A 13,382-nucleotide genomic window follows, 5' to 3' on the forward strand; every position below is an offset into this window, starting at 1 on the left:
GTTTTTGTGTAACCATTTGATCACATTCGGATTTATTTATTTGGAATTTTGTACATAGAAGTTGAATTAAGAGAGCGGATAAAATAAGCAACAGTGTGATGTTAGTGTAGAGACACGTGAGTGTACGAGTAAACCACATTTTCCATTCTGTCATAACATCTACGTCACGTTATCTCTGTGCAACAACATAACACAAGTATGGAAAAATGTGGTGTAGATGTAGGCAGATCAGAACACCACCTGCTTGCATTTCATGCCTTTTTTTTAAATACAACCAATCACGTGACATATTCTGGGTGTACTCAGTACAAACCGCCTGTAGGATAAATATAAATTCAAACCATCCTTCAAGTGCATTCATATTCTGTTGATAAATGAGTTACAAGCACTCTAGCATTTATACGATATGAACGATGACCAATTTCTGGATTTTACTTTTGATCTTCAGCACCATGTGTAAGTAAAATGATCAAATAATTTCCATCTAGTTTTATGTTTTTTGGAAAAAAAAAAAAAAACTTTATTATGCTAAACAAGATGCATACAGTTGTATGTGGAAGGAACTACAATATTATTCCTTTAATGTGATGTTTAATATTGATTTTTGAAATAAATTTTAAATTAATGACCTGAATATCTTTGTTTTTCTACATACAGTCCAACCTGGTAGACGCTGGGTCACTGCACAGTCCCTCACAGACTCACCGGTTTTTCATCCTGATAAAGAGCTCAGTGTGAATATCGGAGACTCGGCTACTCTGCGGTGTTGTGTTTCTGAAAAGGAATTTGGGATGACAGCCTGGTTTAAGCAAAAAGACAGAAAATCACCTCAACTTATGATCAAGTTCTATAAGACTTCTGAAGAAATGTTTTATAATGGAATCGAAAAGTCTCGTTTTAAAATGGAAAAATCTTCTAACTGCTTCAATATGACCATTTTAAACATCATTCAGTCTGATGAAGCCATGTACTACTGTGCAGTATTGATGACACACATCCCCGTGTTTGGAGATGGAACTTACTTAAACATTAACGGTAGGATTTTGATTAAAATTAATTAAGCTGCTGGTTTAATGCAGTGATATTTTCCCTTATTACAATTAGCATGCTGGATAATAATGAATTATGAATGAAAATTCGTAGTGACAGAGATATTTAGTAAGTGAATCATGATAAATGTTTGTCCTTGAGCATGATATTTCATTCTTGATTTTATGTTATTTCTCCAGAAATATCTAAACCAGCTCTGTGTGCTAATTCACTGGTGTGTGAACCAACACTGCACAGAAACAACTCTATGAAAATGAAGACACAAGACAAAACAGGTAAAGTGTAATTCACAATTAAAAATCATTCATCATAATTTGAGTAGTAAATCATTCCTCTACATTGGACAGTGATCGGTTTGGGAACGGCTTTGGGTTTGTGCGCACTTCTGATTTTCTTTCTCACATATTTCATACTGAGGAGAAGAAAATGTGATAAATGTAAGTGCTTTTGTTATCAGATAAGAATTATAGATAATAATTTATTTCTATTAAAATGATTAATATGTGTATTTCTGTAATATTAGTGAACACTTTTAGAGAAGATTCTCCAGGAACACAGCAGGTAGGTGTGCATGAAATTATATTGTTGATACTATTATATGGTATAGAGAATTTTTAAATGTTTTCTTGAATGAATCTCTCTACTAATTACCCTACATAGAGTACATATGTAAAAATGTTGCTACATTAATGTGTTGCTCATTACAGTAGTCTAGATATTATTTCCATGTGTGGGTTAAGATTCATGAATCAAAAGCCATTATTTCAACGCTCCTTTTGTTATGTGTAGTTAGTGTATATAATGCAGTTAAACATACTGTAAGGTTATTACTTTGATTACTTTTATTCATTTATTTATTTATTTTTATTTCATTTTTTATAGGAACCTGAAGCTGAAATACTGAATTATGCAGCTTTGCAGTTCTCAAAGAGGAAAGCAAAAGCTGAAGAAAAAAGGAAACCTGGCTCATCAGATGGGTGTGTGTACTCTGATGTGAAGAAATCTGTAAGATGTAATAAATGATTGTTTACACACGGTTCTGTTACACTGCAAATACTGTGAAAATATTTTAGCAATTTCATCAAGCCTATCCTGACTCTAGGAAAATGTATTTTGCTCATTTTGAGCTTGAACGTGTCTTATGTTGCTGATCGATAGACATTTATTTAATCTTGTTAATCTTAGACAAAATTATCTAAAAAAATAAATAAATAAATATTACAGCATATTTTACCATATTAAAGATATTATTTTTGCAGTGTCGATGTAGTATTGCTTTTGTACACATGTTTTAAAGTAACACCTGGAGATTTCTCACCTCTATTTTTTTAACTGTCATGTTTTTAGCTTAAGCTAACAGTGAAGTGACAATTCAAGCATTTTTATGAGCATACTGTGACTGTAGTGAGGTTTTGTTGTCTCATCTGTAGAACTGATTCTTGTTGAAGACGCAATAAATATAATGATTTCCTAGGTTAAACAAAAATATTGTTCTGTTTCCAATGTGGTTTCGTTTGGGCTTAAACATATATCGCGGGCTACAAACCTGGCCTCTCTGCAGTACACTTCCCACAGCACACACACACACACACACACAAAGACTGTTCATGAAGACTTATCATTTATTAATGTATTTGCTCAGTTAATGCTCCATTCTTGACATCACCAAGCCTTTTACAAACTCTGGTGATGTAACAATGCAGTTTGCTTACAATAGCAATATTAAGGACAGAACATCTCAACTACAAATGCAGTGTCAATCACATGAGTAACCTATTTGACGAATAATTAAATTAATTAATGAATGTCAGATATTAATTTATGTAAGCATAATTTTTTTGAATGATATTTGTACACTTCTAAGAGGTTTGAACACAGCGTGGCTTCGATCCTTCTCAGACAACGCAAGCCAACACTTAATTGTAGGCTAGAAATTTCAGTTTAGTTAAATTACACAACTTCCTGTACCAACAGCAAGCAAACAACTTTCCTTTCAAAGGAACTCAATGCTGCATCATGGCTAACACAGTGGGAATGTTTTTTTGTGCAAGTCGTGTCTGAAGCTCTGTGTGAAATCATGTCGATTTATCAGCTTAGATAGGTCTTGTGATGAAGCGGAGCACACTAGCAAGAAAATAAAAGGCCATCTACATCACGTTTTTCAATCACATGGCCCATGCCATCAGTCATTTCATGGATGATTTGGTTGCCACAGAGAGACAACCCAGTATCTCCTAAGGGCCTGTTCTTCCATCACCACAGTAAAGAGCTAGGGCTATCAACCAGTAGCCACTGGCCCCGGCCTGGCCTGCTGAGGCTGGAAATAAAAGGCTGGGCAGGAGGCACTTCTCTAGCATCTGAGAAACGTACCTTAGTGCATATTCCAGTCTCAGATCAAGCCTCTGGCTTTACAGCTGGCAATTTTTGGTGCCCAAGAAAAATGGGGCTAAGTTTTTGACCTGCATGTTCCAAATTGTACGTTAAAACAATTTTGAGATGTTAACCCCCAAGGTCATTGCTTCACAGATCAGGTCAGGGGACTAGGGTGTGACGATATTCCTGAAAGATGCCAGTCTTCACATAGACATCCTGCCAGAGCACAGGAGACTCCCCAAGTTTGCTTTCAGGGCTGAAGCTTATCAGTGCTGGATTCTCCCTTTTGATCTACTCTTATTGCTCACTCTCACAAAGTGCATGGAGTGTTAGGGCATCCATGTACTCCAGATGACTGGCTCATCTTGGCTGTAGAGGGATGTGGCAGCCAGGCATTGAGATTCCATGCTTGCCCACATGATATCCTTAGGCTCAACACAGGGAAGTGTGTGTTTTCTTCCTCTCAGTAAACCATCTTCTTGGGGGTAGATTGGGATTCATCCACAAGGCAGACACTGTTTCCTGCTTGGGAGGATTCTTTCTTTTCTGCCTGTTCTTAGCACTTCCCATTGCTTGACACATGGTGTAAGTCCTATTTCATTTTTTGTCTGCCTTAGCAGCTGCAACAAAAGCAACCTGGTCTCCAGTCAGCTCCTTTTGCTGGTTAGGTCTACGAGGCACACTGTGTAGCTTCACATCTAGGAATTTACGCTCACTCCTCTAGGTGTATTACCTTGTTCAGCACTCTGGGTAGGGCATTTCCTTCCAGGATATTTGTGCTGTGGCAGGTTGGTCTTCTCTGCACACCCATATCAGGTTCTGTAACCTGGACCTGGACCCCACTTTTGGTTCTAGGTCTTACAGGATTAATGGTGGTCTACTCCCGGCTTGCTCATGCCCTTTTGCACAAACAAATTCCTAGGACAGACACCTCACAGCAAGTTGGGGCACTGGTCTTGACGTTTCCATAGTGTCAGCCATGAAGCAGCATTGAGTTCCCTCAAAAGGGAACTATAACAGGTTACATATGCAACCCAGTTCCCTAAGAAGGGAACGTGAAGTTGTGCCACTTGCCACACTCCAAGCGTCCACTGAAACTTCCTTCAGACAAGTAGAAGCTGGAGTAATGGGATGTAGATGCCCTTTTGTGATCTTGCTGGCATGCTCTGCTTCATCACATGACCTACCTGAGCCATGGCCTACCATTTCACACAGAGCTTCAGACAATTATTTATTGTTTATACTTAAATAGTGCCAGTATTGTATTTCATAATATTTATTTTATATTTTGAAATATTTACACCTCATTTATTGGCTTTATAATAAAACATCAGTCTTCAGTCTCTTCAGTGCCTGATTTGTTTCAGATCACATGAAAAGGCTTTGACTTTATTGCAGAAAGACACTCAGATTTAATGTTAAAGGAAGTCTCCAGTGTCAGTGCATTGTAACATTCTGAGGTGAAGTTTCCTTTTTTATAGCAAATTGAAAGCTGAAATTGAAATCATTTTTACATCATTTTTTAGTGACCTCTGTATTTTTACCTGGTGAAAACTTATCTTGTACTGTGTATTGTTAAGTGGTGACTGTCATATTTCTGACAAATAATATGCTGTTTATTATGGATATTACGTGTAGGTACACTCACTGTCCACTTTATTAGGAACACCTACACATTAATGCAGTTATTTAATCAGCCAATCATGTTGCAGCAGCTCAGTGGAACAAATCATGCAAATACAGGTCAAGATTTACAGGTAATGTTCACATCTAACATTGTGTGAGCTAAAATTGTGTGATCTCTGATTTGTCCAGTTTCAGTCAGTGGGTTCCATGATATGTGTGTGTGTGTGCGCGCAAATGTATGTAGGATTATATATAAAGTTCAATTATACAATATAGATTTTCTGTTTATTCTGCAGCATGATTTAATAACATCATAAGAAGAAAACAAAGAAGAAGAAGAAGAAGAAGCCGTACAGACAGAAATGAGAAAATCACCAACTGCTGTGTTTAATGTACATTAGTACAACATAGTACAATGTGACTAGTTTGTGCACTTGAATGAATCACCATGAGGGTCAGTTTTGTTAGTCACATTTTGAGGTAACATTTGTTCTTCATGTCCAAGCAGAATGGAATTAGTTTGTGGATGCTATTTGCCATTTTGTACACACAGGTTGATGTAACAGAGCAGTTATAATAAACAGTCATGAGATGTGAGAGCTTCATTTTCCATTCCGTCATAACAGATTTTTCATGACATCTCTGTGCAACATCAAAACTCATGTATGGAAAAATGTGGTGTAGATGTAGGTCAGAATACAGTATGCGTGCTTATCACGACATTCAGGGCGTGCTCGGGTCAGACCACTACAGACCGCCTGTAGTATAAGTATAAATTCAAACCAAGCTTCAAGTACATTCATATTCTGTTCATAAATGAGAGCACTGTAGAATTTATAATAAATAAAAAATGACTGCTTTCACGATTTTAATGTTGATCTTCAGCACCATGTGTAAGTAAATGAGCAAATTATTTCCATCTTGTTTAACATACTACTAAAAATCATCTCGTTTTAACCTTTGTTTAAGCTGCATAAGGAACGAACATCAAGATTATGACATCTAAAATACTTTTAATTAATTCATTTTTCTTAGATAAAATCCAACCTGATAGACGCTGGGTTACAGCACAATCCCTCACTGAGCCACCAGTTTATCAGTCTGATAAAGAGCTCACTGTGAATATCGGAGGCACGGCTACGTTGAGGTGTTGTGTTCCTGAAAAGGAATTTGGGATGCTGGCCCTGTTTAAGCAAATCGACAGAAAAAAACCTCACACTATCATCAAGTTCTTTAGGAGTTCTGAAGAAATGTTTTATAACGGGCTCCAAAAGTCTCGTTTCCAAATAGAACAATCTTCAGACTGCTTCAATATGACCATTTTAAACATCCTGCAGTCTGATGAAGCCATGTATTTCTGCGCACTATTGATGACACACACTCCCGTGTTTGGAGATGGAACTTATTTGAAAATAAAAGGTAGGATTTCCACTATAGCTGCTGGTTAAATTATGAGATTTTTCTCATTAACGTTCAACCTGGAAGACAAAAACTAGTGAAGTAGTGAACTGTGCTTTCATCAAAAGCACTGAGATACAGATTTTAGGGAGTGAAACCTGATAAATGTTATAAGTGAGCATGTTACTATTTCATCAGAAACATCTAAACCAGCTCTGCATGGAAACAACACTAACATGAACACACAAGATAAAACAGGTAAAGTGTTGTATAATTCACCATTACATAATTCTTCTTTCGCATAATTTGTATAGAAAATCATTTGTACTAATATAAATATAATGTGTTAATATTAGAACTATTAGAAATGATCAGATCTCTACATTGGACAGTGATCTCTCTGGGAACGGCTTTGGGTTTGTGCGCACTTCTGATTTTCTGCCTCACTTATTACATACTGAGGACAAGAAAACGTGTTAAAAGTAAGTGTGTTACCATAAAATAATATTAATGAATACTTTATAATTAATCATTAATAAATAATCAAATAACTGACTTTTTATGTTGGACACTTCTATAGAAGATTCTCCAGGAATAAGACAGGTAGGTCCCTACTTATATTTAAGTCTTGCTCCATTAATATGCCTCTCAAATGTAATTTATATGTTCAGGTTGATGAGATTTACACAACAATCCCAAGCTTTTAACCAAAATTTGTTTTAACATTTTATCCTTTTGCATTATTATGTCTTTTAGGAACCTGAAGCTGAAACACTGAATTATGCAGCTTTGCAGTTCTCCAAGAGGAAAGACAAAGCTGAAGAAAAAAGGAATCCTGGCTCATCAGATGGGTGTGTGTACTCTGATGTGAAGAAATCTGTAAGATGTAATAAATGATTGTTTACACACGGTTCTATTACACTGCAAATACTGTAAAACAATATTTCAGCAATTTCCTGAAATTCCATCCTGACTCTAGGAAAATGTACTTCTGTATTTTGAAAATATATTTTGCTCATTTTGAACTTGAACTTGTTTTATGTTGCTGATAGATTGTATGCCAAAAGAAAATGGACGAAATGGAGACCTAGAAATAATCTCATGTGTGTTCAAACTTTATCTCATAAAAAGAAATATTATTCCTTCATTTTTTTTTTGTTCCTATTCCTAAATATTTCCTACATTTAAGATTTTAATTTTTTTGCAGTGCAGATGTAGTAGTGCTTCTGTGCAGATGTTTAAAGTAACTCTTGAAGATTCCTTTTTTACTTAAACTAAAAGTGAAGTGATAATTCAAACATTTTTATTAATAAATTATGGCTACAGTGAGGTTTTTTCTGCTTATTTGTATGTGAATTTACGCTAAAATAATCTTCTGTTACAAATGTATTTTTTCTAATGGTTTTGTTTTAGCCTTAAACCTAAATCGTGGCCTACAAACATGGTCTCTCTGGACTACACTTCCAACAACACACACACTCGCACTATTTAAATGGTGACTCTGTCTCTGACTGTAAACACTGACTGTTTATAAGGACTTTTCATTAATCCAGGTATTTGCTCCGTTGCTGACATCACCAAGTCTTTGTTCATTGTTCTGATTTCACAGTTTGACCATTTTCTATATTTCATGTATTTCTTCAAACCCATTTTTCCATAAAACAAAGGAAAGCAATTTGGAAGATGAATCTTTCCAGAGCCGTGATTATTTATTGTGCAGGCTGAAGTCTTTAGTTGCTTTCTTACTATGACTTTAAAGGAGCGGTGGCACTGGTTATAATGCCTCACTTACTTTTATTGCTCAATATAGTGATCTATAAATCTTACAGTTCAGAAAGAAAGACAAAAATACAAATCAGAGAGAACAAAGGCTGTGATATAAAAATAAAAGAACACAGACTGTGAAGTAAAAGAGAGAGAAAATGTGCTGTTATGAAAAAGAGAGAGAACACGTGATATACAGGATAAAGAACACAGGCTTGATATAAAAGAAAGAGAACATGGGCTAAGTTATAAAAGAGAAAGACATTAGACTTCATAATGCGTCAATGCAATTATACAGGAAAGGGGTCAAGTGGTAAATCTGGAGTCCTGAGGGCCTCGCATTTCTGACTTTTACTTCCTGGTACATTACGCTGCTAGAGAGTCTGCTGTTGTGACTCAAATGCTGCAGTACCTCGTAACGCTTGCTAGCAGGCAGAAGAGACTGTGGTAAGGATGGATCAACACTTTGATTGATCTGCATGCTCATGTGTTGCAAAGCTGAAGGTAAATTCCTTTTAAGGAGGTTAGCGGTGCACCAGTGATATTATAGATGGGTTTGTTTGTACGCTTTAATGTTTTAAATACCACAAATTATAGGTTTGACTACATCATTCTATAAAAGAATAGGTATAATGTGGTTTTGATGGAATTAAGAAAGACTTTCTTAAGTTCAGCACGTGAAGCACATGGTAGTGTAAAAATAAACCACATTTCCATTTTGTCACCTTTGACATTAAATCTCTGTTCAACACCAATACACAAAAATGGAAAAAATGTGGGTTGGTGCTGAGAGTCACATACTATTATGGAAGAACCAACCACATGTGATATCCTGGGGCGCGTTCAGTACAGCCCACATGTAGTATAAATATAAATTTAAACCATGCATCAAGTGCATTCATATTCTGCTGATAAACTCTGGAGAATTTCTAAGTAATGGAATATGGCTTTCTGGATTTTCATTTTGATCTTCTGCACCATGTGTAAGTAGAATGTGTCAGTCATTATGTTTGATTTATTTCCATCTTGTCTGATGCTTATTTGAATGTAGACAGTATTAAAAAAAGTTATGAATAAAATACATTGAAAAAAAATACAATATATATTCCCTAAAAGTCTAAACAACTTCTGTGTAAGCTATATGTACAGTAAAATCAGTAGAATAAACATTTTGAAATCGTTTTTATAAGAATATCAGAATTTCATGCTTTTGTTTTGTTTCCTAATTAATTTCCTTGCTTTTCTGGATATAGATCAACCTGGTAGGCACTGGGTTACTGCACAATCCCTCACAGAGCCAGAAGTTTATAGCCCTGATAAAGAGCTCAGCGTGGATCGCTGTGGCTCAGCTATTCTACAATGTTGTATTTTTGATTACAGAAAAGGAGAAATTGTTTGGTTTAAGCAACAAAACAGAAAACCACCTGTTTTTATAGCCGGGCCTTTTAACCCTGCTGGAGAAATGCTTTACAGTGAATTCCAAAATTCCCGCTTTCAGGTTGAAAAAAGTAAAGAAAACTGCTTTATTTTGACCATTTCAAACACCACGCTGTCAGATGAAGCCACGTATTACTGCACACTCATGTTTTCAGCTAAGACTTATTTAAAAATTAAAGGTAGGATTTTGACCAAAATGAATTATGTGACTGGATAAATGTAATAATGTTGTGTTGTTTATTACTTTTCGGCATATGTATTAATGAAAGTCAAATTTAAAGTGATTTGTTGATATTAGTGATAGATATGTGATGTGTGAGATTGTTGCTATTGCAACAGGAACATCTACGCCTGCTCTGTGTGATCATTCATCAACATCTGAACCAACACTGCATGGAAACAGCATTCACACCGACACACAAGACAAAACAGGTATGCTGGTTTATATATCATTATTTAATAATGACTAATAATTATGTTTCAATGAGTTTATATCTTCTTAACAGTATCAGAAATGATCAGATCTTTACAATGGACAGTGACCGGTTTGGGAACGGCTTTGGGTTTGTCCACAGTTCTGATTTTCTGCCTCATTTATTTCATGCTGAGGAAAAGAAAATGTGAAAGCTGTAAATGTAAGTGCTCAGTATATTTCACCTAGGATTATTTAACTGCAGTTAACTGTGAGAAAGATTAATAAGTGTGTTTTTGTATTAATAGTAAAGACTTCTACAGAAAACTCTACAGGAACTAGGCAGGTACATGTGCAGGTGAGTAAACACTTAGGCTTTTATATAATGAGTGAAGTATGTAAACTGTATGGCTACTTTTCTATGTTGCTCTAGATATAATCTACAGTGTATCCAGAAAGTATTGACAGCGCTTCACTTTTTCGACATTTTTTCCTCAAAATTCTACAAACAATACCCCATAATGACAATGTGAAAGAAGTTTGTTTGAAATCTTTGCAAATTTATTTAAAAAAAAAAAAAAAAAAAAGAAATATACATAAGTTCACAGCCTTTTGCTCAATACTTTGTTGAAGCACCTTTGACACCAATTACAGCATCAAGCCTTTTTAGGTATGATGCTACTGGCACACCTATTTTTGGGCAGTTTCTCCCATTCTTCTTTGCAGGGCCTCTCAAGCTCCATCAGGTTGTATGAGGAGCGTTGGTACACAGCCATTTTTAGATCTCTCCAGAGATATTCTATCTGGTTCAAGTCTGGGCTCTGGCTGGGCCACTCAAGGACATTCACAGAGTGGTCCTGTAGCCCTCCTTTGTTATCTTGGCTGTTTGCTTAGGTTTGTTGTCCTGTTGGAAGATGAACCATTCCCCCAGTCTGAGGTCCAGAGAGCTCTGGAGCAGGTTTTCATCAAGGAGGTCTCTGCACATTGCTGCATTCATCTTTTTCTCAATCTTGACTAGTCTACCAGTTCCTGCCACTGAAAAACATCTCCACCACCATGCTTCACTGTAGGGATGGTATTGGCCAGGTGATGCATGATGCTTGCAATTTAGGCCAAAGAGTTCAAGCTTTGTATCATCAGACCAGAGAATTGTGTTTCTTATGGTCTGATAGTCCTTCATTTGCCTTTTGGCAAACTCCAGGTGAACTGTCACATGCTTTTTACTGAGGAGTGGCTTCCGTCTGGCCACTCTACCATACAGGCTTGATTGGTGGAGTCCTGCAAAGATGGTTGTTTTTCTGGAAGGGTCTCCTCTCTCCACAGAAAAATGCTGGCGCTCTTTTAGAGTGACCATCGGGTTCTTGGTCACCTCCCTGACTAAGGTCCTTCTTCCTCTATTGCCCAGTTTGGCCACGTGGCCCACTCAAGGAGGAGTCCTGGTGGTTCCAAACTTCTTCCTTGTACGGATGATGGAGGCCACTGTGCTCATTGGGACATTCAATGCTGCAGAAAGTTTTCTGTACCCTTTTCCAGATCTGTGTGATACAATCCTGTCTCTGAGATCTAAAGACAATTCCTTGTACTTCATGGCTTGGTGTGTGCTCTGACGTGCACTGTTAACTGTGGGACCTTATATAGACTCATGTGTGCCTTTCCAAATCATGTCCAATCAACTGAATTTACCACAGGTGGACTCCAGTCAAGTTGTAGAAACATCTCAAGGATGATCAGTGGAAACAGGATGCACCTGAGCTCAATATTGAATGTCATGTCAAAGGTTGTGAATACTTATGTACATGTGATTTTTTCATTTTTTATTTTTAATAAATTTGCAAAGATTTCAAACAAAATTATTTTATGTTGTCATTATGGGGTATTGTTTGTAGAATTTTGAACAGAACAACGAATTGAATCAATTTTGTAATAAGGCTGTAACATAAAATGTGGAAAAAGTGAAGCGCTGTGAGTACTTTCTGGATGCACTGTACACTGTCACTTATTTATACTGTTAAGGTTATTAAGTTACGTTGAACATTATTTTATTTATTTATTTTTTTTCCAGGATAATAAAGATGAAACACTGAACTATGCAGCTTTGAAATTCTCCAAGCAAAAACCCAAAGCTGAAAAAAGAAAAACGTTCTCATCTGTTGAGTTTGTGTACTCCGTTGTGAATTATCAATAACTAAGATATTATTAAACCAACATTTTTGTAATTCAAGCCCAAACTCTGTTATTTGTAGATTTTATTATTCAAACAATATGCTAATAGATACAATATCTCTGTTTAATATTATAAGAAATATTTTTTTAAAAATTTCCCATATATTCAAGATATTTTTATTCAGTATCCATTTTTAAAGTAACTTCTAATGAGTTGTCCATAGTTTTATTTTGTTTATTTACAGTTTCCACTCTGTGGAGATTTTGTAGTGTCATTTGCGTAACTTTCATTTTTACTGAAGACACAATAAATGTAAATAGTTGATTAAAAATGTAACAAAAACATTATCTTAAAAGTGCTTTTTTTCTGAATAATGAGCAATATTCTTAGTTTAAAGTCATGCAGTGTGACTTTTACATTAACTGCTATAATGCTTCCATAACTTAATTTACTTAAAAAGTCATTTTTACTTTATTGTGTAATAAAAATATTACTATATTTTTATACCTTAAATCTAAACATGTCAAATGAAAATGAAACCAAATGAAGAAGAGTGCAGTCTGGGTTGAATACATAGTAGCCTAAAACCTTGCTGCTGTTAAGTTTTGTAATGGCACCAAAACGAGTCAAGATGCTCATCATATGAAAAAGAAAAAATGAATGTAAGTCTTGGTGAACCCAAATAAAAAGATATATAGCTTCTTTATTTTTGGTTTTCTTATAAAACAGAAAAATGAAAGCAAAATATTATGCTTCTGATTAAAGAAGGTAAATACAAATATGTGGACAAGCAATAATTGTTCAAAAGTAAAATAATAAGTAAAGTGAAAATGCATCAGTTTAATAATATTTGTAACTATGGTTCATAACGTAAAGTCTTCACATGATGTATCTGCTTAATTGTAGTCCACATTTATGACTTCCTGGTTTATAAAGACTCTATTGATGGTTGTTCAAATGCTGCAGTACCTCTTACCAGATGCTAGTAGGCAGAAGAGACTGTGGTTGAATAGCAACTTGGTTATTCTGCATGTTAGAGTCAGTATAGGCATTGCTGAACTTTCTTGACAATGAAAGATGTGTTGGTGGTTCATTTGAGGCTTTCAGCAATGTGCATGACCAGAAGGATTTGCAATTGGAGTGTACCCTGTTTCTTGT

General features: G+C 35.7%; 3 protein-coding genes across 4 annotated transcripts; all 3 read left to right on the forward strand.

Annotated features, from left to right (window-relative positions):
- The first annotated feature begins 340 nt into the window (after positions 1-340).
- Positions 341-2,496, forward strand: LOC131357875 (uncharacterized). Its single transcript, XM_058397232.1, has 6 exons — positions 341-456; positions 658-1,035; positions 1,230-1,325; positions 1,398-1,487; positions 1,574-1,611; positions 1,933-2,496. The coding sequence occupies exons 1-6, from the start codon at positions 414-416 to the stop codon at positions 2,071-2,073; spliced, it is 786 nt and encodes a 261-aa protein (XP_058253215.1). The 5' UTR covers positions 341-413; the 3' UTR covers positions 2,074-2,496.
- A 3,403-nt stretch (positions 2,497-5,899) lies between these two features.
- LOC131357955 (uncharacterized) lies at positions 5,900-7,538 on the forward strand. The gene is made up of 7 exons (XM_058397379.1): positions 5,900-5,942; positions 6,085-6,468; positions 6,622-6,705; positions 6,840-6,918; positions 7,011-7,050; positions 7,204-7,326; positions 7,500-7,538. Exons 1-7 carry the CDS (start codon positions 5,900-5,902, stop codon positions 7,536-7,538), a joined length of 792 nt encoding a protein of 263 aa, XP_058253362.1.
- Positions 7,539-9,055: 1,517 nt separating this feature from the next.
- On the forward strand, positions 9,056-12,798 carry LOC131357872 (uncharacterized). Of its 2 annotated transcripts, XM_058397227.1 has the most exons (6): positions 9,056-9,194; positions 9,465-9,827; positions 9,988-10,080; positions 10,155-10,283; positions 10,369-10,418; positions 12,123-12,798. In XM_058397227.1, exons 1-6 carry the CDS (start codon positions 9,155-9,157, stop codon positions 12,243-12,245), a joined length of 798 nt encoding a protein of 265 aa, XP_058253210.1. In that variant the 5' UTR covers positions 9,056-9,154; the 3' UTR covers positions 12,246-12,798. The 2 variants fall into 2 exon arrangements, with proteins under 2 accessions (XP_058253210.1, XP_058253209.1); XM_058397226.1 differs by lacking the exon at positions 9,056-9,194 and having other exon boundaries at positions 9,227-9,827.
- Positions 12,799-13,382: the final 584 nt, after the last annotated feature.

Source organism: Hemibagrus wyckioides, linkage group LG08 (assembly GCF_019097595.1).
Source record: "Hemibagrus wyckioides isolate EC202008001 linkage group LG08, SWU_Hwy_1.0, whole genome shotgun sequence".
Lineage (NCBI taxonomy): Eukaryota > Metazoa > Chordata > Actinopteri > Siluriformes > Bagridae > Hemibagrus > Hemibagrus wyckioides.